General features: G+C 37.9%; 2 protein-coding genes across 2 annotated transcripts; one reads left to right on the plus strand and one right to left on the minus strand.

The window, feature by feature from the left end:
• The first annotated feature begins 8,368 nt into the window (after nt 1–8,368).
• Nucleotides 8,369–15,015, plus strand: LOC139979203 (small ribosomal subunit protein eS6-like). Its single transcript, XM_071989961.1, has 5 exons — nt 8,369–8,526; nt 10,359–10,490; nt 12,135–12,345; nt 13,022–13,171; nt 14,693–15,015. Exons 1-5 carry the CDS (start codon nt 8,521–8,523, stop codon nt 14,926–14,928), a joined length of 735 nt encoding a protein of 244 aa, XP_071846062.1. The 5' UTR covers nt 8,369–8,520; the 3' UTR covers nt 14,929–15,015.
• Nucleotides 15,016–17,097: 2,082 nt separating this feature from the next.
• Nucleotides 17,098–25,360, minus strand: LOC139979201 (uncharacterized). Its single transcript, XM_071989955.1, has 8 exons — nt 25,209–25,360; nt 24,211–24,456; nt 23,329–23,423; nt 22,604–22,670; nt 21,832–22,121; nt 20,292–20,439; nt 19,479–19,540; nt 17,098–18,328 (listed from the first exon to the last, which is right to left on the minus strand). The coding sequence occupies exons 2-7, from the start codon at nt 24,434–24,436 to the stop codon at nt 19,494–19,496; spliced, it is 873 nt and encodes a 290-aa protein (XP_071846056.1). The 5' UTR covers nt 24,437–24,456; nt 25,209–25,360; the 3' UTR covers nt 17,098–18,328; nt 19,479–19,493.
• Nucleotides 25,361–26,826: the final 1,466 nt, after the last annotated feature.

Consider the following 26,826-nt stretch of genomic DNA (forward strand, 5'->3'; position numbering starts at 1 on the left):
GCATATGACACCATTTTGCATTTCAGCCCTTCTTTGAAAGCAAAAATTGTACACCCCTCCCCTTAGACCCATCCCCCAGGACGGCGATCATTCATGCCTGGCGCCCCCCCTATTGGAAAATCCTGGATACGCCCCTGTTTATTGGCTGTAAACCAATTACAAAATTTATTTAATTCAATTGACACATTGGAAAATAATGTGAGTATGTCGTTGCTCTCGAAGAAAATACTGGTGTCATCAGCAAAGAGAATTATTTTGGCTAGTTTGGAGACATGGCAAATATCCTTAATATATAGAATAAATAACAAAGGACCTAAGACTGAACCCTGTGGAACGCCGCAAGGAATTTTAGCAAAGTCGGATTTAGAGTTTTTATACAAGGTATACTGATATCTGTTCGAAATACAGCTTTCAAGCCAGTTAAGAGTAGTTCCTCTAATGCCGTATGAAAATAATTTATTTATAAGGATGGTATGATCGATCGTGTCAAACGCCTTCGAAAGGTCGAGGAATACACCGATGCAATTTTTGCCATTAGACTAGTATGTAAACTGTTAACTACATCTGCCAAAGCCAGTTCAGTAGAATGTTCGGGTCAAAAGCCGAACTGTTCTTTGCAAAGAATATTATATTGGTTAAGAAAATTAAATATGCGATTGAACATAAGTCGTTCTATGATTTTAGAAAAACAGGAAAGCAATGATATCGGTCGATAATTCTCATATACATTTGAATCTCCTTTTTTATAGATTGGTATAACCTTTGCCATTTTAAGTTTATCTGAGAATACGCCAGTGTTAAATGATAAATTACATACATGGGTCAAAGGCTGAGCAATAAAAGGAACAACATTTTTTATAACACCAAGTTTGAAATCAGCATATCCTGCTGCTTTATTGGGTTTCAAGTTGGAAGTTGCAATTTTTAATAGTTCTTCGCCTGTGACTGGGAATGTGAATATTGAATGACTATTGTTACCATGGATGGTTTCATGTGATTTACCTTTGGTATTTATTTTACTAGCAAGCGATGGTCCAAGATTTACATAGAAATTGTTGAAGTTATTCGCAATGATATTTTTATCACTGGTTCCTTGGTCACCATCTTTAAAAACAGCAGGATATGATGATTCTTTACGATTATTGTGCAAAATTTCATTAATAGTACGCCATGTATGGTTTGTGTTATTTCTACCCTCATTAAATTTATTGTAAATATAGAGCTTTTTCGAAAGTCTAATTACTTGGTTAAGCTTATTGTGATATGTTGTATACATAGACCTGTTCGTAACTGTAGGAGACTTTAACTGACGTCTGTAAAGTTTGTGCTTCCTTTTAATGGAAGTCATAATACCATTCGTGCAGGGGTGGTTCTTTGTACGACGCATATAAGCATATATAAGCATAATTGACATCATTTTCATTTAAAACATTATCCCAAGATGTGTCCCTTATTTCAGAAGTAAAACGCTTTATGTTGTTAGTATTGTAGTTACGTATACGTATTACGTATACGTATATAGATGGTATTGCTAGATCTGGTTTTCTTCCCTACCACTTTTCGAAATATCGGAAAATGGTCACTTATATCAGTTATGCGAACCCCTGAAGTAATCGTAGAATCATCGTTTGTAATAATGTTATCTATCAGGCTTGTAGTTATACTACTAATACGAGTTGGAACAGTTATTGTAGGGATGAATCCGTTAAAAAATGTATCCTTTGAATTTATGTAAGTATAGCCTCTATAAAGAGAGATTCTATAAAATTATTCAAAATTGATAGGTCGGGTCTACAAATAAAACTTATATATTTATATACTCCACCGCTTATATATTTATGTAAAATATATTTATGTAAAACTTATATATTTATACTCAGGGGCGGATCCAGGCGGGGGCCGACCCGGCCCCGGCCCCCCCTTTTTGGAAATCAGCTGCGTTTTTTTTTATGTGGGAGTACTTCAAATTCCTAATAAGCATAACTTGGTGAAAGAAAAGCCTAATATATATCCAACTGCTCTTCCCTGAAACGCGATCGTTTTTATTCCAAATTTGAAACTAAGGCAATTATCAGGCCTACGCGACATCACGTATTAATTAGATACGGCTCAATACTATAGTGCTGACTATTACTGTCAGGGAAAATCAATGCACAGTTAGCAAGTATATCATAATTATCTGAATGAAAGGGGTGTAGGCGGTTTTACACTATCTAACGCAACGTAGTCGCCAAGAACCTGAAGTATTTTTAAGGGAGGGCCCGAGGAACATGAACTTATAGCATGCTCCTCGTAGTGAAATATAATTGCACCTATTAGGTGAATTGAGTGTACTGTTAATAGTAGGAGAGACTAGTGTAGGTTCTTATGACCAACTAGACCGGTTTCTGCTCTCAAACTTTATAGGAGGAGCTTCAGCAGTATAGTAGCCTTTGAATATTTTGTATTCGGCCTGGACGTCTCGTTCTCAAAATGCATCTATTTTCTGTGCACGAGTTTCTTTGAAATCTTTGAGATTTTGGGCCCTTTTGTCGGCTAGAATCGGTTCTTTTGGAAACAGTTTGGATAATTCCGCGTGCAGGGGCGTAGCGAGCGTGGGGATGTCACACCCCCCAATAATTTGGTCGCTGTCGGCAAATTTTGGGTCTGTCGGCAAAAGGAGAAAAGGTGAAGAGAGCAGAAGGGGAAGAAAGAAGGAAAGCTGAATAGAGAAAAGGAGAACGGGAGCTTCTTTATCGGTTATTTCGATTTTCCAGTTCTTCATCTGATAAACTCATTCACCAATCCAATCACCCGACGCCTGCAAGTTAAAAACCTCTCGGCAAGTAACTGATAATGTCACGGCCGTCAGTATAGCTACTGTAGCCAGGCTCAGCTAGACGAGTGCCAGAATCGCCGGCAACTCAGTGAAAGAAATGGAATTAAAGGCTTCCGTATAGGCCGCAGCCCATGAGTCGTGCTATCGTGTGACAACGTGTTGTTATTATCCTCTGTTCAGAATGACGTCATCGCAGATGTCATTCGTTCTCCGTGGAAAGCTTAAGGACACGGCTCACGAATTGTACACAATTTTTAACGTTTCTCGCTTGTATATCAATGAATGTTGTTATTTCTCACTACCGGAAAGTTTTCTGAACATTTTCATCACGAAGTTTCACTATTTCAACGATCGGTGAAAGAGAAAACACAGTTCGATAATTGGTCCCAATTAATTCTTCTTCTGCCGACTGCCATAAAAATAATATCGAAATGGAAATTCTACGGTGCCAAATTTGACTTAAAATATGCACCAGATTGCATCTAAGGACGTTTCAAAACTAAAAATTTTCCAAAGGGGAGGGGGACACCCCCTCCCCTTAGACCCCTCCCCCATTTCAGTCACCACTTCCAGATCCGTCGGCAAATCAAATCCGCCACCCCCCCCCCCCCCAACAACAAAAATAAACTTCGCTACGCCCCTGTCCGCGTGTTGCGAGATTAAGTGCCAATGTTTCAAAATTATATTTTTCAAATGCGTGGTTTTGATATGGGGTGTATAGGTAAGCTTGAACACCATTGGTGGTTCCTTTTGTTTAGGTTTGGTAGTGAGGTATTGCCCACGGTTTTCAAATTGTATGCCTTTCGTGGCTGAGGCAATTTCCTCTTTCTTATAGTTACGGAGTAACAGTTTCTCTGTGAACGCATTCTTTTTCTGTAAGAAATCAGTCTCATTGTTACAGAGACGTGCGTATCGTAGGACTTCCCCTTTAATGAAGCCTTTAAAAGTGGCAAGTGGGTGTGCAGAATTTCTGTCGAGGTATTGGAAGGTTTCCGTGGGTTTGGTGTAGACTTTGGTGTCTAATAACCCATTGCTTTCAAACTTTGGACCTTTGAAGATTTTCAAATCTAGGTATGTTACCTCGGTGTGTAATATTTCTACGGTAAACTTTAAGAAGCGGTGAATTTCATTCAACCTGTTTACTAGTTGTTCAAGTTCCTGAGGTGAACCGTCGTAAAGCAATAGAATTTCATCTCTATAGCGGAGCCATTTTAAGATTTTATTATCTGTCGGTAAAATCTGGTTTTCCAGTCTATGCATGACGATATCACAGATTTCCGGAGAGGCTTGGCTACCCATGGCGCAACCGATCTTTTGTAGATAGAATTGGTTATTGAACTCGAAACAGTTTCTTGTTAAAAATAAGTTCAATTAGTTTGCGCATGGATATGGAAGATATTTTATTTATTCCATATTCGCTTTTTTCCGCCTTTTCATAGACTTCTTGACATATATCTAATGCCTCCACTTGGGGAGTACCGTATTGGTATACATGGCGACGACATCGAGTATAGCAAGTACTACTACTTTTGGTAACGGGGTGCATCTTCCACAATTTTCAGAATGTGATATGTGTCTTTCACATAGGTGCTTTGTTTTAATACAATAGGAAGCAAGAAATAGTCCACAAATTCCGATATTTTTTCGGTCGGTGATCCGTTTCCGCTTATTATCGGGCCCTCCCCCTAGACCCCTCCCCCAGGACGCAGATCACTAAAGTGCTACCATCGGGATGTCGGCCCCCCCTTTCTCAAAATCCTGGATCCGCCCCTGATACTCCATATAAAACTTATATATTTATATACTCCACCGCTTATATATTTATGTAAAATATATTTATGTAAAACTTATATATTTATACTCCATATAAAACTTATATATTTATGTACTCCACCGCCCCGTTTATTGTCACGATGCTTTTCAACAAGTTTGTAATTATCCATTTTTATGAGGGGAGAAAAATTATCATTGAACCAGATTTCTGTGAATCCAATTGCCGTAAAGTCATTATTTAATACAGAAATGAAAGTATTAATATCGTCAAGCTTATTGTTTAGGCTACGACTGCTGCGGTGGTACAGTGATATCGTAATGAGGGGCAGATTGTTATATGAGTCTATGTTATGGTACTTACACGAGACATTATTTTCCCTGATGCAGTTATTATCGTGGAGTATAGGTGACGCCATCAGTGTTAACAATAATATTAGTAATAAAATATAAATCTTATTTTTGTTCTTATCGTTCCCTTTCCCTTGTATGATATCGCCTGGTGGTTGTGACGTTGCAGGGCCTGGGGATGTTCTTCCTCTGTTGCTGACTTGTATTATTCTTCTTACGACTGTCCAGTCTGCTCCGTCATTCTGCTCCGTATATATGGTTATCTTCTTTGTCATTTAAAAATAATTGACTCATCAGTCGATCACTTAAATATTTATTAATAAGGCAACTTTTATACATGAGTTGTTACCGATACTGTAACGACCATTAACACATAACCAAAAACTGACATTGGAAAGTTAGAAGCCACGCCACTTTTCTGAAAATGTAACCAACCTCGTTGTTTTGTCGTTTTATTACGAAATGTACCTATACATTCCAAGGTTATTTCGTGAGTCATGACTTCTCCAACATGGCTGACATGAAAGGTGACAACGTTGTGTTGCAGCGAATATGTTACATGTTTAGAGAAGAGGAAGTTGCTAATATCCCACTTTATTTCCGTCAAGTTAAACGTGTTGTCCGAGCAAAGAAAGCTGTAATTACCTGGTTCGGAAACGTTTCTTTGCATCGGTAATATTTTTATACTCAGTTCTCTTAAAAATATGATTGGTGGAAAAGAGCAAGAACGTCTCTGATGGTTTACTTGATTGGTTGTTGGTGAGGGGAAATCTTGAACACTAGAGCAACTGATAACACTATTGTTCATGGAAACCAATGGAACAAAAGACAAAGTATCTTCACGTTTGCGACCGAGAGATGTTGAAGTTAACTCGGTGTTCGGGGGAGCCATGATGAATGAAGATGAAGAGGAGGGATTACCAACATCTTCAATTAAACAAGTTAACATCAAAGTTTCATTAATTGTCTCGTCTGTAAAGAAAACGGTATCTCGTGATGTGGTACAAATTGGAACTGATGATTTGAATTGTACATTCAATTCGATGGACTTTTGATCAACGCTTGGTTCCAATTGGAGACAGACGTATATACCTGAATCGGCCCGGCTTATGTTATTGATATACAACGTGTGTTTTACGACATTGTTTTCCATTCTGATATGCTTGTAGTGGAACTTGGATGAGTAGTCCTTTAACTGCCAATTACTTACGATAACTTGATCACTTCCTCTCTCCGCCAGATCAAGGAATATCCTAACGGGGTGAGATCCATTGATATAGCATTCTAGTTCAATGCTATTACCTTCTGTTATAGATCGTTCACTGAGTTGTTTCCCAAATGTCGCTAAATCTCCTTGAGAGTGCTTGATGACGAGAATCACTAAGTAGCATACCAACGCTGAATAAGAAGTGGAACGCTCCATCGCAAAATGTGATGTGACTTATGCAGCTTCGACTAGAAATTTAAAACGTGCAGACAGGACGTGGTATGCTGTTCAACCTTTAGCATTGAGGTAACACATCCGTATGAGTTCCTTAAGAAGGTATTTGAAAGCCAGAACACAGACATTATACATATAAGTCATTTCCGGCTTGTCGCATGCAGCAAATTGAAGATCAACCTGCACTGCTATTTTACGTAGATTCTTAACGTTGCGCAATGAAGTACCCAACTAACTTTCCAGATCATAAGGAATTCTTGAAATAAGAAAAGGAAAAAGATACACAGACTATCTTTTCGGGACTTCTCGGGTAACTTGAGGGGGGTTGGAATGGCCCATTTTTTGTCTTCCAAATGAGGACAGCTACAGCTACAGTTTGGCACCTTCGGTGGACTGTATACTTTCCACTATCTGCCGGTCAACATGAGGACACATTTTCCACCAAAACCTGGACAAAAACTTGGACCTAGTTTGAAGGTGAGAATGAGAATAAAATTGAGGACATATCAACAGCAATTTATCACTCAAAATTTATAAGTAGAAGAAAAGTTTTTATTTCCAATAGATAGCAGGGCCGAGCGCAACCACCTATGCTTCGGGGGGGGGGGGCTTTAGCCCCCTGCAGCATAACATCAAGGGGATCAAATTAACTTACTTCCCGTTCCCACTGCCAGTAGTAGTTATTGAGGCCATATCCTTGTTCATACGTAGGATTCTGTAACCCCTCGAATCATTCATGCGTTAAACCATGAACTTCCCCAACGGTGACGTATGTAAAAACATTTTATTTTTGATAATTACAATAAAGTAATGCAATTTAACGTAGGGCACACTACTAAGGTCCACGACTTAGTCAAATTAAAAATTGACGCATACATTATAAATTGTTTGTATTCGTTACCGTCCAATGCCGTCAGCGAATTTATTTTAAAATGTCAGCGACAAAATTCACTATCGTTAGCCTACCTGGGTTCGAAAGTTTTGAGCAAAGTACTTACTCTCTGCCCTCGACATTTTATCTAACACGTTATCGCATCTTTTTGCAATCCAACAACCTTGTTCAAAAAACAAATCTCATCCGTTCCTCAGTTTAGATTCCCCTCCCACCCACTCCACAGGCTGGCAGTCCATAACTTCGACAAATGTGCACCCTTGTACGTGAATGAATTATACCATTGACGTCTACCACGTGCCTAGTGGCACTTGGTCTAATGGGATCCAGAATGCTAAAGAGCATCGACGTATGACGCTTTAATCCAATGAGGGGCAGATAACCGATTTAAACCAAGAATAATAGAAGTCTTGTAAATGCACTTAAATTCCTTTAATTTCTCGAAATTACGATTGCTTTTTTTTTTCTCACAATTTTGCTACTTTTTCGAAGATGCGACTTGCTCCAATTATTTAAATATCTAAATTTTTCTCACATTTCTGGCTTTTAATTAAAGAAATTGCGATCTTTTTCGTCGAAAATTTCTCTCGAAATTTGGAAGAGAATGTTTAGTTTTTGTGTTAGCTTGCGAGCTTTCGGTATCAACAATTGAACCATTAACTCACAATTCTATATTTTTTGTGGGGGGGGGGGGTGGTTGGAACTTTTCTGTGTGATACTATAGAGTCGCATTAGTAGGAACATGTTTTTCTTAATCCATCTCCCCCACTTTATTTTTCGGTGTATGTACTATTGAGCACTCGTAGTTAAACAAAAATATTATCGCCCCTCTGCTTAGGCCCCACCCAGGCTTGCAGCCCATAACTTTAACAATTACTCCCCCTCCAGAAAACAAATCAAAGGCCTGTATACGATATGTAAATAACCATGTCAGGAAATCAGAATCAGTAAAGACACAAGACCTGATAGATCGCAATAATATATTTTTGTTTTACCGGTAAATCTCGATGAATAAAAATTAATTGTTTCTGTGCATCACGTCCTAGTTTTGGAGGATCGTAGATGACCAAATTGTTAGTCCCGGACCCTGGCCACATCGGTATCTTATTTCTACATTATGCGTGTACACGCTAATGACAACTACAGAAATGCAGTGCACCCTCGCTGTGAATGAATAAAACGACTGGTTTTTTTATTCTATCATAGGCCTTTTTCTCCTATGTCTACGCTTTCGTAGCCGAGACCAACATGAAGGTAGACATAAATTCAAAATTTTCTCCTCTTTTCCAACATAAATTGATAAATATTTTATTGGACATCCAACATAATATTTATCAATTAAATTTGAATTCATACGATGACACAATGTTCTTTTCTCAAATAGATTCTTGTGGATTCGTGGGACCATATACCTAGTCCTAAGTAATTGTGTAACACAGCGAAGTGCACTCGCAAGTGTCCTAACGTAGGGACATCTGTGATTGAGTGGATAGGCTTCGATCTGCAGTAGGCCGAGACCTAGAACTTGTGTTACTCCTTACTAGTGTTATTACAAAGGCCTAACGAGTAACATTATATTACGAAGTGCTACGTGCGTAGTACAAGTAGAACATTTTGTAGCCTATATATAGTTAGAAAACTTGGCATATAACCAGTACTAGGTTAGGCTAAATCATGTGTAACTTCGCAATTTTTTACTAGGCTATAGCCATAACATTGGCTAGTCAGCTGTGCTAAATATATGATTCCATCATAGCATCTGGAATCCTTCGGCTGTACTTTGGTGAAGTTGGTAGTTACTTGCATCACTCGGTATTGCTTTTTTAATAGATTCCTAGTACTAATTCTAGGGATCAATCCCAGTCATTAACTTTTGGATTACAAGTGTTTGTTCATTTTGTGCGTTCGGCCTAGGTACAGTTCTAGGAACGCCAGTCCATATCCTATCTTGCTGAGTCTATCACATAGGTATTTGATAATAGTCCTGTACCTGCTTCCTGCTATTTTTCACAAGGCCTACAACTGAGCTTGCACACAATATTTAATGAGACATGGCTGGCCCATGCCAAAAGCAAATAGTAGAACACACTCCTGCCCCCTCCTCCAAGAAAAAATGTAAAGTAAAGAGTGTCACTTGTTGAATTTCAGTAAAACTAAAACAACTAGGCCTAGGGCCTATAACAATTTCAAAATGACAGCAGTCAGATGCACTACGGTACAGTGTATGAATGTGGATAAACTAAATTTTCTTGTGAAAATTTACGTCATTTCTGCACTTTTATTTACAAGGGAAATGTATCCACTTATAGACTTGCCCAGTAACAAAGTATTTCAGCATTGGAAAGTAATAATGGTTAAAGTATATTAAACCAACCACATAAATTCATTTGTACCACAGGCGATGTGTAGCACTGCAACAGCACAGATATTTCTATAAGTTTCTTTGATTTTATGAATATGTTCAGTCCTCAGTTGCATGCAGTGTGCTAAGCTCAATTTACAAAGAAGCTGTAATTGATTGAAATGTTTTGAAACTGCAATGTCTAACGTCAAAGAGGATACTGGGGCAGGGTAGTGAATTGAAAAGAAACATGTCTTTAAAGTATTAATTTTGACTCACCTATTCTTAATGTTATAGTTTTTCCCTCTGTTACTCTGGCACAACTAGATTTGATTGTGTTGCGCTGTATAAGAATGGTGTACTGTTATTATTACTTTTATGTTCATTTTGGGAGATCGGTGGGAGAAAAAGATTCAGTTTACTGTTTGGAGATATAGATTGAAGGGAAGATATGGCATTCAAGGGAAGAACAGGGTTGAAAACATTGGTGAATTCCTTGTGAACACTTTTAAGCTAATTATCAGTAATTTCCTGCTTTTTATCACACAAAGTGGACAACCAAGTCATCCTGATACATAAGGATACTAGTAGTTCAATGAACAGACTAGTCAAACACTCTGTTGATGTTTGTTACTTTCATAGGCTTCATCCCTCTTGCTTATGTCAGTTGGAAAATATTCATGCAGCAGTTGTATAATGATTCCTCTGGTGCTATTGTTTCATTCACTTCTCCTTTATTCAACAGCTGAATATCAGCTTCCCAGCCACTGGCTGCCAGAAGCTTATCGAAGTAGATGATGAACACAAATTGAGAGCATTCTTTGACAAGCGTATGGCTCAAGAGGTCAGCGCCGAGTCACTTGGAGATGAATGGAAGGTAATATTGCTAACATATAGTTAGAGGTCTTGTTGCTATTTTCCCTTATTTTTCATATTCTGGTTCCCAACATATTCAATCACAGTGTTACATATGGATACATTGGAGTATATCTACTGGCCCAACTGCTGTGATTTTCTGTTAAATATCCTGAAATTTATATTGCAAAACTGCCGGAGCCTGATATGAAACATGCTTTTTTATCAGATCTTATGGAAAAGGCTCTATGTGATCTTTGTGTGTTATAGGGTTTTAAAGGAATTGTCTGGTGGAAGATTTTGATACATTGTCCTTGTAGTTAGTATTTTTATCTTTCTAACCATGTAAAAATTGTCCCCATTGGACGTTTTCTTCTTGTAGAAATCTGGTTTTCAAATTCACCAGTTTCTCACCAAAAGTACCGATTGTTCGAACGCTTCAATATGGTGATTGACGTAGTGCTTGCAAATAGGCAAAACAGGCGACTTGAAGTTAGCACTCCCATATCCGCAGCAAATAAACTCACGTGTAAGCACATTGGATTGCCTAATATATATAACATACATACTCGCGAACGTATATCCTACGATGCCCAGTTGGTGTACTAGTATAGCATTGCACATTGAACACTTACACTCAAACCACAGTTCATAAACTGTTCTTCGAAATCGCTGAAATAAAATTCACAGATCAAATTAACAGTAAAAGGAAACTTGAAAAGTATTCGTTACACCGAAAGATGAAACTTGGCGGAATCGATGTAAGAGCAGAATGTAGCACCGAGAAGCTTAGGCTTCGCAGAACTGTCCGATCGTAAACGTTAGAGTAGCCTATACACGCGACCATTCTTCGCGCTGGAGCTGGATAGCGCGATGTATAACCTAAACAACGAAGAGTCTGCTGTTAAAATTTACCTTGTGTTACACAAAGACCACGGATCCATCGATCTAGTACATGACGGCTTAAAGAGTTTTTGAAAACATATCTAATTTCTAAGAAATTTCACCGGAAATTAAGGAAGAAATTTATCTGTATACAAACGCGGTTTTTGTTGTGATTACCGTATAGGTGCTGTGCGGAGGGTGGGTTATGTCGCAATCTGCATTAGCATAGCTGACGTCACTTTCTGTACTGTTCAAATCATATTTGAAATGTCTATCCTTAAGGATTAAAAAATTGTTTCTCTGTCAAACACAACATTGGCATTCTCATACTTTGACAACATGTTTGGAAAATTATTTACTATTTTTTAAGGTAACTTCTTTGGGCCACCAGACAATCCTTTAAGTACTCTTTTGACAGTAATCTGAAATGAGCTTGCACTGCTCCCATGTCTATTGGGGCGATGGAAGAAATACTCAAGACCCTTCAAAATATAGTATAGCATACAATAAATAAAAGTAGCTTCTTTGATCAACAAAGTTCAAAGTGAAATGTGACAATCACGTTTAAGTAGCTGAACACAATTCATGTGCCATACCTACACTCAGTAAAGGATCTCATTCGTGGTGGGTCAACTATTATGGAAAGTTGAGTTAAATCATCATCATATTAAATAAAGTACAGTTAGAAAATAATATATTGCATCCTAAAACGTTGTATTTAAACGGCAGCATTATTGTTGAATTTGATCCAATATATTGTCACTCTTCTTGACCACTTTAGGGGTACGTTGTTCGCATCAGTGGAGGCAACGACAAGCAGGGGTTTCCTATGAAGCAAGGTGTTTTGGTACACACCCGTGTCAGGCTGCTTCTATCAAAAGGGCATTCCTGTTACCGCCCACGCAGAAAGGGAGAACGTAAAAGGAAGTCGGTCCGTGGCTGTGTTGTTGACAGCAACCTGTCTGTGCTCAGTCTTGTAGTCGTCAAGAAAGGTAATATGCTTAGCTTTTTGTGATGTTGTGAAGGAATGTTACAGATAGACACTTAACCATCATCATCCCCTTTTGTGATTCTTGAAATAAGCTCAGAATCAATCGTGTGATATTAGACTGTATAAAGTGGTACCATGGTATCTTCCAGAATCAGCATATGCTATGCTGTTCATCCAAAGCATCATCCATGCCGAGTTGATTGATGAAAGACATGGTGTGCATGTCTCCTTGAAGCCAAAACTGCCCAAAATTTCAGTGTTACATCTGTAAATCCTGAGGTGGATTTTATTTTCTGATTGGACTTTGGACTACGGTATTACTTCAAGACCTAAGCACTGGTAGTAACTGCTTTTTAAATCATGAACAAAATGGAGTTGATGGTACCTGCAAAAAGTCTGCTAAAAAGTCTTGATATGTCAGTATACATAAATATGGAGAGCAGATCAAATAAGCTTTGTAGAGAACCTGATCTGAATACCTGGTCACATTGATGGTCTCCAAAATCTTCAGTGCAGCATCTTATTTTGCATTTCAGTCTGTGTGATAGAATGATGAGTTATGGATTTAGAGAGGGAGTGTATGAATAGAAAGTTGATCAATTATAGGGGGTTCGTTGGTGTCATTTCCATTCTTGATATGGCTTTGCTGATATAAGAACTTTGATTATAATCTTCAGGTGAGAATGAGATTCCAGGACTCACTGACAGCACAATACCCCGCCGATTGGGTCCCAAGCGAGCTGGAAAGATCAGGAAATTGTTCAACCTCTCAAAGGAGGATGATGTGAGGCAGTATGTGGTCAGGAGACCCTTGCCTCTGAAAGAAGGTAAATACTGCACTACAGTTCTTGCCAAAACATCTCATTTTCATTCACTTGCAGAATATATTTCACAATATATTCAGATCCTTATACAGTGATTGCTTGGTGGTTATATATTTCAATGCTTGTTCGTTTAGTAGCTTTTATGGTAACATTTGAATTGCATTCCTTAAATTTAATTGGATATACTGAGGTGAAGACATTTGAACTGCACTAATGTCTGTGAGATGGGTGGCTTGAAGTTATTGAGCAATTTTACACAATTGAATCTTGTACATCAACACCCATCATCATGGTGTTATTCTCTCTGGTGTTCCCTATAATTTTTATTAGACTTAAGACTAAACTGGTTCAACCAATTTTGGCATGATTTTTGCCAGGTGATGATTGTTATGCACAGCATTTTGTCACATTAAGATCTAGCAGTGCTTAGTTACAAAGTTTTGGAATTTAAAAACACAACCAATACTGTTGCAATGTGAATGTGTACACTGAGCACTGATGTGTACACTGAATGTGTACACTGATGCTGTTCTTCTAACTTGACTACATCAGCCCTGACTGGCAGGTGGGTCACATACACAGTATCATTCTTTCTTGGTGGAGGTCAAAGGTTCATAGTTCTTTTATCTAATTTTAACCAAAGTTGATACCCAGTGATTAGTTTCTATTAGTTTAAGAAAAGATGTCAAAAAGGAAATCCTGCAGCAGCTGCAAAATCCTGCCCAGTTAGAATGAATCAGTATCAAACAATAGGTATGATCTCTATACAGACCTAAAGTGTCTATTATGTGAAACTGTGGAGCACAAAAGATTATAACCTTACTCAGCCTGGCTGCAAGGATGCTGCACCCCCTCAGCATCATACTTTTGACATTGTGCCTAAAGGAAAGTGCACAGGAATTGGTCAAGTACTGAATGAAAGGATTAACAGCCACAGAAGTCTTCAGACATTAGATTCCTTGATAGATGCAGTTCTTAAATGATCAAAACCTCAAAGCATTTTTTACTTTTAGGGGTTTATTGTTGATAATCAGCTTTCACAGATATATTTCTTGTCAAAAGCAAACTCAATCTATCTAAACATGATGTAGGGATGTCAGTTTATCACACTCAGACAACAGGCTTTGTCCTTTGTGATATTGGCAAACTTTCATCAAAGAAGTATGACAATTCCTTAGCAGAATCTTTCTTTAAACCTGATAGTTTGTTATATATTATTATTACATTTTGCTGTTGTGGTAATCCTGTATGGTCAAAGGGCAGTTTCTCAATTGAGCCTGATATCAAAATGGAAGCAGTAATGACACTATTTATTATGTTTCATAATTTCTTGCCCTGAAGGTTCTAAGGTCCTTAGAAGTACTGGAGGTGAGGGCATTATAAATTGGACAAATTGTGTTAGAAAATTTGAAAAATAATCAAGGCTGACAATTAATTGTCATAACCATTTGTGAGGCAGTGTGACTTCCGAGGCATATTTTGAGCTGTACCACATCCACTTTTTGATCTGTTTCTCCTATAAAGGTCATAAGCAAAAATACAAGTCGCCCAAGATCCAGCGACTGGTAACTCCTGTTCGACTCCAGCGCAAGCGCCATCTCAAGGCTATGAAGAAGAGGCGGGCAGAGAAGAGACGAGAGGATGCTGCTGACTACGCCAAGTTGTTGGCCAAGCGCATGAAGGAGAAGCGTGAAGCTGCACTCAGGCGCAAGAGGTCCAGTGCTTCTTTGAGAGAGTCTCGTGCATCAAGTTCCAAGTAAACTTGGCTAATTGACACACAGCAATTTAACTGTGACATGTTATTTACAAATACGATGAGCTAATTAAAAACGTGAAAGGACAAAATCTGCTTTGAGTTCACTGTATTTCTTTCTGATACCGCCTACCTTAGAAACTTTGTAACATTTGAAATAAGCACATCACTGTTGCAGTACTTGTTTATTATAACATGTGGTATGATCAAGTAGCAAAAGTACATTAACACTTTCAGAAGTAGCTTATCTGTTGAGAACTGTTAGTAGGCTCCGTAAGCAGGTAAGACTGGTTCGGACTGGGCTTGAATTTCCAACTATTCAGCATCTTGATGGTTGTCAGAAATTAAAATGCATTATTTCCGACAATACAAATTGGCACATTCTCTTTGGGTCAACTTTTGGAGTTTCACTCGGAAGGTGAGTTTTCACCCACTTTGTGATGCATTTCAAGAGCTGCATTTTGTTCTGGACTATTTTTTGGCTAGGGCATTTCCCCAAGATATGGAGAAGTTAACTCCAAAATTACTTCTTCCTGTTAAGCCCAAAATAAATCATTTGCCCTGGTTAAGTTTCTAAGCTCCCTTTCTCAGGTGGTTTCCATTCCTTGACCAAGCCCAACGATAGTCAACACGGATAATTTATTATGTGATGCCTTGCTTGTGTTCATAAGAACATGAGAAGTACTCTACAGCTGGTTTCAATTTGGTCTTTGTTGAGAACAAATTCCATGCTTTTTGTCAACCCATCCTTTACCTCATGTTATATTAATCACACACAAAGAGCAAATTGGAATAAGTCAATAGTAAACTGGAAGATAACTGGTAATAATCAGGGGCGTATCCAGGGGGGGGCGCAACAGGCGCGCGCCCCCCCTATTGGCCGTCACCAAAAAAAAAAAAAGTTTAGCAAAAAAAAAAAAAAAAAAAATTGATGACGACCTTTATGTGAGATGTCGGTGATCGCTCAACCCCCCCCCCCCCCCTCCCGTATGCTTTATTTTTTGTTTGCCAAAAAAAGGTTCTGGCGAAGTTCGGCGGCATAATAGTTTTAGAAACATAGATGGTAATTGTGTTTGTATTATCACTATAAACACTAAATGACATGCCAGCCATACTAAATTGTGCATTTTGTGTCCATATTTACTGGAAATGTTGCTTATTATTAAGGTCGAAAAATGGATCACATATGGCCATGGGCGGCGATCCTGGGTGGAGGGGGGATATATCCCCCCATGAAAATGGGTGGAGGGGATGTAATGCACCATATCCCCCCCCCCCACCAAATGCCAGGGATAAGAATATTTTCATGCCTACATTTATGCATCTTCGTTAATGTACGGCTCTTGTTTAGCTTCATTTCTCGCCTACCATAAACGCAGTGCGATCTTTTCAAATAAAGCGTCTTTATAAAGCAAAAATAGTTGACTGTAGGCTTCATTGCCCCTATAACAACAAAATGTATTATTGCGCCCACGGTATTGATATAGTACATATATGCACCCTCATAGTATTCATATAGGCCCTATAGTAGGCCTACACACGTACATGTTCCCTCGAACAGCTGAGAATCTCATGTAACCAGGGTAATGCTTAATACACGTTTTACCTGGATGCCCTAGCAATCGGTACCTAGGAATGTAACTATGTGTAATTGTGTATTGCATGTGTATAGGCCTATAATAGCCTGCATGAGGCCATTTTCTTCATCGAATAATATAACAGAGCTCTCGAAAATTCTAACGTTGCGCCTGAAACAAGATTGACAGGGGCAATTTTCCCAAAATAACACCCGAAATTTTAAAAAAAAGTATTTTGGATCCTGATTATGAGATATTTCGGACATGACATCCCTATTTTAAAGTTGGGTACATGCCGCTTGGAAACCTCGGGAAGTGCCGTTTCCGGCCATCTAGAGGGTTTGTTAATCCCAAAATTTTCTTGTACGCTTCGCGGCAACTCATGGTGGCGCTACGCTTAGATAGTCAACAAGGTCATATCCCCCCCCCCCCCACTCGGAAGTACGGATCGCCGCCAATGCATATGACACCATTTTGCATTTCAGCCCTTCTTTGAAAGCAAAAATTGTACACCCCTCCCCTTAGACCCATCCCCCAGGACGGCGATCATTCATGCCTGGCGCCCCCCCTATTGGAAAATCCTGGATACGCCCCTGATAATGAGCTGTATTCCATCATGGTTGGATTTACAATTTAACAGAAAGAAATTGATCAAAGTCAACTTAAAAGCTGCTTTAAAGTCATTTCATCTTCTGGGAATCAAATCTTCTGGTGTTCAAATGTATGCAAAATGTAGGACCAAGCTACCTCACCAACTTGTTTCAGCTCCGACCATCATCCACACACTCACTTCGCTCTAATTCATCACTGATGTTACTCATCCCTAGAGTAAAAACACAGACGTACGACTTCACAACGTTCACATCCAGTGCACCGTTCCTGTTGAACTCACTTCCAGAACATATAAAAATATGCAATACTGTGAACAGTTTCAAATCAGCACTCAAAACATATCTCTTCACCAAAGCATATATGTTATAATTGCTATTAATTTGTTAAGCGCTACAAGAATTATTTCATAGTTTGGCGCCATATAAAAATTATGTAATATTATTAATCAATATTCCATGCACTTGTCAGTTCTTTGCAGTGACACTTCTGCATATAATAATAAAGGAATTGCCTGAACTTTGGAAATTGGTACATCCCTGGGTATAATGTACCCAACAATAAAACAGATTTGATGCAAGCTCTACATGTCACATACATGAGAGTGGTCCAAACTCTCATACCTAACAAAGAATGTAAAAACAATGTGAAACACAGAAGCCACTCTCATAGTGAAACAAATAAAACATATCTATGTACAAGGAAATTATAAAAGTTAAATGAATCCCTGAGTAAATATAATTAGACCCCAAATGGGCTCATGGCAGATATACACATCTACTTTAACATTTCAAAGTATTGCAGACAACATTTCAATGTAACATCACAAACTAGAGACAAAGTCAAACTAGATTATTGCATGAACAGTTCTGCATTCACACACACATTGTACATGCATACTGAGGTAGAAGTCCAGGAGTTTGAAAATTGTTTCTTGATTATCTATGGACCATTAGTTATTTTGTATTCAATGGCTAGGTTTTCACCTCCATTTTGAGAAAACAAAATGACAATCTCTGTCACAATGCATAGTATAATACTCTTGTTGGATCAACACTTTGCAGTTGAGAAATCATGTTCATGATTCTACAATTTATGTGAAATGCTTCACACACAACGGGTGCAAACAAGCTTCGATGTTTCCAGCTTTCAGCAAACTTCTCTCTTGACTTAGCACATGTACAGAAGGCTGCAGAAGTAGCTTGAACGTCCTTTCAGCAACTGAGAGAAAAAAAAGGGATAAAGAACAAATCACAATGATTTACTGGTGACAGACAATGTGAAACTTACATTGAAAAGAAAAATATTCCACACTGCTATACAAAGGGACCATTTCAAAATCTAACTCGAGATATGGTTGATTGAATGTAACCTATTTTGACCAGTTGGCTAAACCTTACACTGCTCCACATTGTCTAATCACAGTAGGGGACCTGTGATGTCATCTGAGCAAATGCTCTTGAACAACTTTACTTTGGCTCCTATAATCTTTTTAATTTATCCTTAATACCTGATAAATTTGAATGCTTACTATGCTGAAAAAATTCTCTGCACTTAGAATTTCATCAAAATGTATCTTTATTGTAGAAGTATTCCTTATGTGGATGTATGATTGACAAAACAAAAACATTTTCAGCTGAATTGTCAAAAAAAATTAAAAAATCCTTGTGATACAAAATGCTAAAAATTCAGAGAGATTTTAGCGCTTATGTTAAACAATTAGCTCAAGCGACCAGAAAAAAATCTATTTTCTGTCACAATCTTAAAGGAACATCGTTAAAGGTTACTTGCTTCAATTAAACTGTTTATCAACAATATTCCTCATTCAAGTACTTGACACACCCAAATATTCCTAACTACAGGGGCGTCGGAAGCTATTTTGGATTTGTACGGCAGAACAGAGTGTGGCCATCTATCATAATTATCAGGGGGACGTTTGGTAGGTCAAACTACGCTACGCGCCACCATGGTTGGCGCGTAGCGTAATGGAGAAAATTTTGAAAAATGCCTCCCAGATAGCAGGAAATGGCACTTCCCGAGCTTTAAAACAAGACCCCTGCCGTGCCAGAGTAGTCACATTTAGCCTACTTGCCGTCATCATTATTGAAAATTATTGAAAAATATACCTCCCAGATTATTGTTTGCCTTTTTTTTTTCTTAGTCCCACTTTTTTTTTTGCGCCGTGAATATTGGTCCGTCGTTCGCCAGACCTGCCGTACCGGCTCCGACGCCCCTGGACTTGCATGTTTTCTTGATGCATTGAGTGATCAGAGTCGCTAATGGCAGCCATTCAACAGCACAAGTTTTGGAGCGAATAAAATGCAGTGTTCTTTACCAAAACCTTAAACTAAACAAGGCAATTTAAATTTACCTTGTCAATCATTCTTCATTGAGCTAATAAGCCAAGCATATGTCTCTCAATCTTCTTTTGCACTGAAAAACAGGAAATGAAAGATATTAATCATCATACAAAATGATATTTGTACAAGAATTGATAAAAGTATGGTTGTTTGTATGTAAAACCTAAACAGACCAGTCCAAGGTTAATTAATTTTGAACTGATAAGAAAGGAACATAATATGAACATTATAGTTGAAATTTTTCATTCAACATTGGGATGACAATATTTCAATCTGTTTGGTAGCAACAGTTAACTTAGAGCAACACATGTGATATTTCGAAGATGTACAACACACATCAATTGGCTTTAAGTTCACTCTCTGATAACTTCAAATATCAATATCTCAATAGCAGTAGGAACTGTGTGCAAACTTCACAAGGATAGTAAACATTTTGTTCCTTTTTTAACATTAAAATGTAAAAGGCTATACTTTGATCACAAAATTAAACTGTAAAATATGCATGCATAATTTTTGTCAATAAAGGAAACTGAGCCCCTTGCCAAAAGAAATAAAATATTGGGTATCAACTTAAGTTAAAAATGTTCAATTTCTCCAGAAATGTGTTGCTCACTAATGCTAATGTTTAGAGGAAACACGCCACCTTAGTAAACTGCCTTGTGCAGTCTTTGCAGCAGAGTTACATTCTCCCAAGAAGAATCCCCTCATTTTGAATACTACAACCATGAAACTCAAAATGATAATTCACAGACTCTTCAGCAGTGTCTACCACAATTGATGTTGATTGACAATAATAATCCAATCATTCACTACTGTATTCATACCTTTCACATGCCCTTTAGCAATAGCTAGGGCAAGAGCATTATGGCCGGACTCAGACTCTGCTGTGATATCAGCCCCTGCCTGTAGGAGAAGCTCTACACACTGGGGATGGTTATTGGCTACTGCATACAACAGTGGTGTTCCTCCATTCTAAACAAAAGAACAAATCAAAGCATCAATTAATAAGATATGTACTCATCACCACTACATGGCATCAACAGAAGTGATGTCTTTCATTATTAGGTGGCATCATTTGAGTAACACTAACAACCCTACCTACCACTTAATTGGTTGACCAACTCAAAAACCAGACAAACTGAGGAAAGAATATGGCATTGCCATCTTGCAAAGTTTTAAAGAAAATGTTGATGGCGAACCCTGACATAGCCTCTGAAAACCCTGGACCAATGTGATCCCATGAGTAATTCTTAACCTAAGGAGGAAGATGGAAGTTCTTTGCATATTGAAAGAAGAAGGTACAAACTTTATATAAGAGTAACAACTCAATTTACAGATGATACATACGTTAAAAAAACGTTCTTGCTTACATCAAATTGCTCACTGTTTATTCCCCTGTAAACAAGAATTGACACATCTGGTGATTGTAACCAATTCTTGCCAAATAAAACAATGTCAATAAGTGATAATTATATTTAATTGCTTCAGCAAATTCGTAATAAGCATAATTAGAACATTGGTCACTTCCGTTTGACTAAATTGCATTTTATTTTGGCTGTCCCATAGAGATGTCAACTACCACAATGAAAAAGGTACAAATGATCCAAATACTAGATCACAGCTCAACACAAAGTCACAATGTCATCTATTTTAAGTGCTATACAACTAGGCATAAGGTCAACAGACAAAACAGTGAGCGCTTAATCTACCATCTTAGCTTTTACATCTTTTAATAACTTCAAACGTACCCTCCCAAAAAAAATTGTGCCCCCCCCCAGATGCAATTTGTAGTGTTAAACTTGGTTAAAAAAAACTCAGACAAAAACTTTTTTTTACAAAGATTGCATCTAAGGACCCTTAATTAATCAAAAATTTATCCCCCTCCCCTCAGAACCCTCCCCCAGAACAGAATTCATAAACATTGTGCCCCTAATTAAGTGCTGTGCCACCCCTGTCCCCCCCCCCCCCAAGATTGAAATGTCTGGTGAGGCCACTGGTCTACAAGCGAGTATGTGTGTGTGTGGTTTTCTTCTCTCTCTTTGAATAATGCATTCCATTACTATTCTCCTTTTCACTCATAATCAGTATTTGATCAAACAGCTTCTTGAAAGACCATCTGAACTTGATCCTGATTGTTTATTGAAAAAAATCCAAGTGATAACTTGGGCCAAACCTGCAGTTTTCATATAGTCCTGTGTCTGACTAACAAATTTGCCAAAGATAACAAAAGCATACCTAAAAATTTCCAGTACCAATTTAGATGTCATATGTATGTTATACATATCCTGAGATGATAGATATGTAGTTCATTCTTTACTAATCATGTTCAGTTCATACCAATGATACTAGTGCCATGTTACTTACCCAATCATGCGAGTCAAATTCTACTTTCTCATCCAAGAGATACTTGACAAGGTCTTTGTTTCCATTACAACATGCAAACGATATTGAACTTTCAGCATCCCTCCCTTTCTTGTTTATGTCTCCACCTTTCTCCACCAATAGGTGGACTGCATCCTTCTGACCATGAGCACAGGCCCAGTGGACTGGGGTAAGGCCCTCGGGGTCCAGTTCATCTGGCTCGTAGCCATTGTCAAGTTTTTCCGTCAATTTAGCTAGTTCTCCTTGAGCAGCAAGTTGGTGGATGGGTAAATCTGAAGGAAAGATAATAATGACGCAGTCATAACCCACAATTTGGAAAGAATTTGGAGACAAGAAATAGTAAATAGTCTTGAAATCATGATGTAGTGATTTTCTCTCATCAACTCTACCTTTGAAAATGAACATCATTTGCACTCATGAAAGAAAACTTCTGACAAACTTTCAGATACATCTTTCTGCTCAGAGTAGATATTTAGAATTTTGAAACACTTGTGATAGATAAAGGATAAGTGATATGGGAGGCATTGGAAATGAGGCACCTTTGCATCCTCAAGGGACAAACAATCTGGGAAATCCAGAATTTGATAAAAAGTATTCAAAAAGTAAATTTCAATAGTACTTATCTTCTAAAAGTCAACATGAACCAATTTAGGGACTAAACCTTGCCAAAACAAATCAGCACAATGAATATTTCTTATTGTTTTAAAGGCATTGTTGCAATAACTGTACTAATATTGGAAATTCTGCAACTTACCGAGAGGGAATGTTGGAGTCACTGTTAGCGTATTACCTCTTTTTGTGTTGGTCAACGCTGTGTTTGGCTGACAAAAATGAACCAGAAACATATGGTAACAATTATTGTGCATTCAACTGACTAAATTACAGTACGGACTGAATGTAGCTTCAGCCTCCTATTTCATGTGGCAAGTCTGCATTATGGCTATATGATTTCCATGTTTACTATGTGCTTATCATAGCGACTGCCCATGATCACTGATTATGAAATATGTCTGGTACTGACATTAAGCTTCTCTTCAATGTAGGCTTGAAAGAATATCTAAAAGAGAAAACCCTATCTCCAACTTGTCTCCTTCCTCTGTCCCAAACTTTGGATTTTGTGTACACTTTGTTGATACTTTCCCTCTCATTTGTTGGTTCACATGTAATAGTCAACACACACCTGCTAAGGATGTATAGTTGGACTCTTTCACATTACAACTTGAGGTACCCTCATGAGAACACAATTCTTAGTACTATTGAGGTAACTGACAGAGAGACCTACTTTTTATACCTATCCTTCATTAGAAGTCTTTCAAGGTAGTGTTGTATCATGGGATTTATAACATGAATGAAGTTTTAACATTCTGGTAGTTTAGGTTTCATCAACTACGCTTTACGTCAAAGCTGAACTGAGTTTTGTATGAAAATAATTACTATGTATTGCTTTGAAAAATACAATAAACAATAAAGCCCACTTACTTTCATGGGTGAATAACCATAGGAACTTGACTTCCCAGATGATGATGATCTACTTGAACAGATCCTCTTCATAGACGGTAGCAAGGAATCATTCTCTGAAAACACAACAGAACAGACAAACTTCATGATTACCAAAAACCAAACAATCACATAATTTCAAAGCTACACATGGAAACATAGGTTCCATAGTCCAAATGTTGAATGCATTAACTGTCTACCTACATGAAAATATTATAATTTCAGAGAATGAATATAACAAGAGAAGTAATATTATTCCTTCTAACAACCAAACTGGTTTGCAAATGTTGCTACATGGTTGAACCCATAGCTGCATTTTCACAACAAGCAGTGTCATTTTATCTTGAGTAAAAGGTTTGCTTTTACAGTTTTATTAAGTACACAAGAGACTGATACCATGAGTCCAAACTACTACGCATATGAATGGACATCAAATCAGCTAGTAGAACTCTGAAACCTCCTTCAATAGTGCTCAAGTATAAAACCATTTCAAATAAATGCTGTCATGCATGTTTTAGTAATACAAAGGCTTTAGTAACAAAATACATGGGCTGTGGCAGAGCAAAACTTAGTATGATCATGGAGACCAAACATTGTGTTATATGCTTTTGACCTGTAAGGATACCACAAGTGCAAAGGTGCCTTCCTTGACACATTTTTGTAATGACTGCTATGTTACTAACCTCAAATGACATTGACAACCCAACAGTAACAGTTTTCTACTACTCAATATGGGGTATCCACATTCAAGATTAATCACATACATGAATGTATCCAAACACAAATACATTGAAACTGCCTTTGCCTAGACCTGTCACTTTCAAGGTAATTGATGACTTTGTGGATATTAACTGTCAAACATACCTTGGCACATAACAGACTGAACTTCTAAGTCTGAGATTCCCTGATCATGGTCTATGGATGACAAATTTGTCAACATTTCTGAGATGTGTAAGCTCTGTGGCACAGATATCACTTTGTACTCAGAATACTCTTGAGATGGTGACATCTGAGAGAGAACTGGTGTTATTGATGGACTTCTGGCTTCACCCATTTCTGTACTTTTTGACTGGGGTTGAAATTCTGTCATTTTACTCTTTACCTGTCAGCCTATGTAAACAAAATAGTTAGTTCAAAGTAACAGCATGTACAACTTTTCTCGTATATTGTATGTGCATAAAGCTTCCCAATATAACTTGAAGAGCAGTATTAAACAGCTCCCTTCACCCTGAAGTAGCCAAGATAAATCGGTGTCATTTATAAATGTTGTAATTGTAACCTGTCATACGATGAACTGAACTGTGTTATCTATGGAAATGTATGCAGCCATCAAAGTGATCTTTCTGTAAATATTTTTGATAGAATTTTTTGACAAAATGATTCATTAATTGTTCACTTAATATATTAACAATTTGCCAACAAAACAATTGCAAGGCAAAACAAAATAACAAATTCTTTAAACCTAGCTACTGTAACTGTAGAATTCAACATTGTGCTGCAAATTCACAAAATGATAACTTATCATATGTCATCATTTCAATAATTGCAGCAAATTGATCATTGATCACTTAATTAATCTCCTCAGTTCAATATTTGCAACAAATAATTATGCTCGTATCAGAATTTTATCATTTCAACATTCATAAATCCTGTGAAATGAAACATTTTTTCAACCAAATGATAAACTACACTCACCTCAGAATGTAATCATTTCAATATGTTGCAGCAAAATTAGAGTAATTATGAATATGTTGTATCTCAAGTTGTCACTGTCTGTGATAAAAGAATTTACTACTGAACAAAAGGAAATCTAAAGAAACAGTTTTCGGAAATACTAATATTAAACATGAGGGCCTACTTACCACCAGAGCGAGAGAAACTGAGATACAAGGTGCTGAGGTTGGCCGCACGGAACAGAAGAAGTTAGATCACTTTGGCATTTGGTAAGATGTAGAACATCAAGTAGAATTTGTGAAATTAGTGACCTGATAGGAATAAAGTAATAACCAATAACCAACAGTTCATTTGTACCATAAGAGAACTTACACTGCAATAGGATTCATTTATAGCAAAATATACTGTACCTTCAAATGTCTCCTCAAAGGAATAACTGTAAAAAGAATATCGCAACACCAATAGCTGACAGTGCAGTATTAGACAAGGGAATAATTTATCTAGTATCGCATCACAAAATGCTACAGATGCAAAACATACACATGTGATGGAATTCACATTTGCGCTTCATTGGTTTAAACATAATGCCACAAGATATACCCCCTCTGAATTATTTCTAGGGCATAAGCTTCAGTGGGGGAGTGTCTGGATCAAAGACACACTGTGGAATAAGTGACATGACAAGCATGTGCAAAACTGCAATTAAAAACATGCATGTAGGACTAGGAGTAGTGTAGTGTGATGTTTGAATAAAAAAAGGTCATAAGTGGCATAGGCGTACGGGACCATTTCAGTTTGGAGGGGCAGAAACCTTTGTGCCCGAAGTTCCCATGACACTATCTAAGCGGAGCGCCACCATCGGTCGAAATTTTTTGGCAAAAACTGCCTCTCAGATTCCCGGAAATGGCACTTCTGAGGCCTTGCAAGTTGCATCTAAACATTCTTTATTTTATCATCTCACCTTTTAGAAATTTTCACTTCCCCAAAACTTTGGAAAATTAGAAGAAGAAAAAAAGGGAGCAACACTTTGAAGGGGAAAAATAGGACAGTATATATTTTAAGCTCCTATTTAGTTACCGTATTTATTATTTTGACACAGTACTCAGCTACCTCCAGAAAAACATACATTTTTCAACGACACGTAGGCGGAATAATGTCGCTGTGTCGGGTGGGACTGCAATTTGTCTCACAATTTGTAGGCACTCCCCCCCCCCCACCCCACCATCCATGAACAAGAAAACGTTTCTTATATACACTCATGTCGGGGACGTCCAGGTATATAGTTGACTAGTTAGAAATTTTTGCGGTAGCCCAGATGAGCTGAGCTTAAGGTGGTGTTACACGGAAATATTCGGGAAACATCATTAGGCCTATATTAATATTAATGTCACAAAACAAATAACATGAAACGCTCCTCACAAAATTGTCGGGCAAAAATTTTAAGAAGATTTGGGCAAGCTACTGCATATTTATATATATATATATATTTATATTTTTTTTACCTCTTAGTCTGCCCGAACTTTTTAGGACTTTTGCCCAAATTTCTTGTCCTCTGGAAATTTGGGGGGCAGTCTCCCCCTGTCCCCCACCCCCGCCTCGTACGCCTATGACAAGTGGTCATCAAAGTGGGGGATATGGTGTTGCTAAGAGCACATCCCATTTCAAATCTTAAAATGACGTTTGCTGCAAAACTTGCCCTTAAATGGCAAGGGCCGTATAGAGTTACTTCTTTACTTACTAAAAATCGTGAGGTAACCAGAACGCCTGTGGGCAGTTAGCCTAGTGTAGGCTACGTGTGATCGGTGA

The sequence above is a fragment of the Apostichopus japonicus genome, chromosome 13 (genome assembly GCF_037975245.1).
Source record: "Apostichopus japonicus isolate 1M-3 chromosome 13, ASM3797524v1, whole genome shotgun sequence".
Lineage (NCBI taxonomy): Eukaryota > Metazoa > Echinodermata > Holothuroidea > Aspidochirotida > Stichopodidae > Apostichopus > Apostichopus japonicus.

What these genes read in the sequence shown, in the direction of transcription:
- LOC139979203 (XM_071989961.1), top strand. An exon ending in CACTTGGAGATGAATGGAAG is followed by an intron (nt 10,491 to 12,134) that starts GTAATATTGCTA and finishes TGACCACTTTAG; the next exon opens with GGGTACGTTGTTCGCATCAG. An exon ending in TCTTGTAGTCGTCAAGAAAG is followed by an intron (nt 12,346 to 13,021) that starts GTAATATGCTTA and finishes TATAATCTTCAG; the next exon opens with GTGAGAATGAGATTCCAGGA.
- LOC139979201 (XM_071989955.1), bottom strand. Translation starts at nt 24,436, where the DNA reads ATGACAGAATTTCAACCCCAGTCAAAAAGTACAGAAATGGGTGAAGCC. An exon ending in AATTTGACTCGCATGATTGG is followed by an intron (nt 20,440 to 21,831) that starts GTAAGTAACATG and finishes TCTTTTGTTTAG; the next exon opens with AATGGAGGAACACCACTGTT. An exon ending in TGCTAAAGGGCATGTGAAAG is followed by an intron (nt 19,541 to 20,291) that starts GTATGAATACAG and finishes CCTGTTTTTCAG; the next exon opens with TGCAAAAGAAGATTGAGAGA.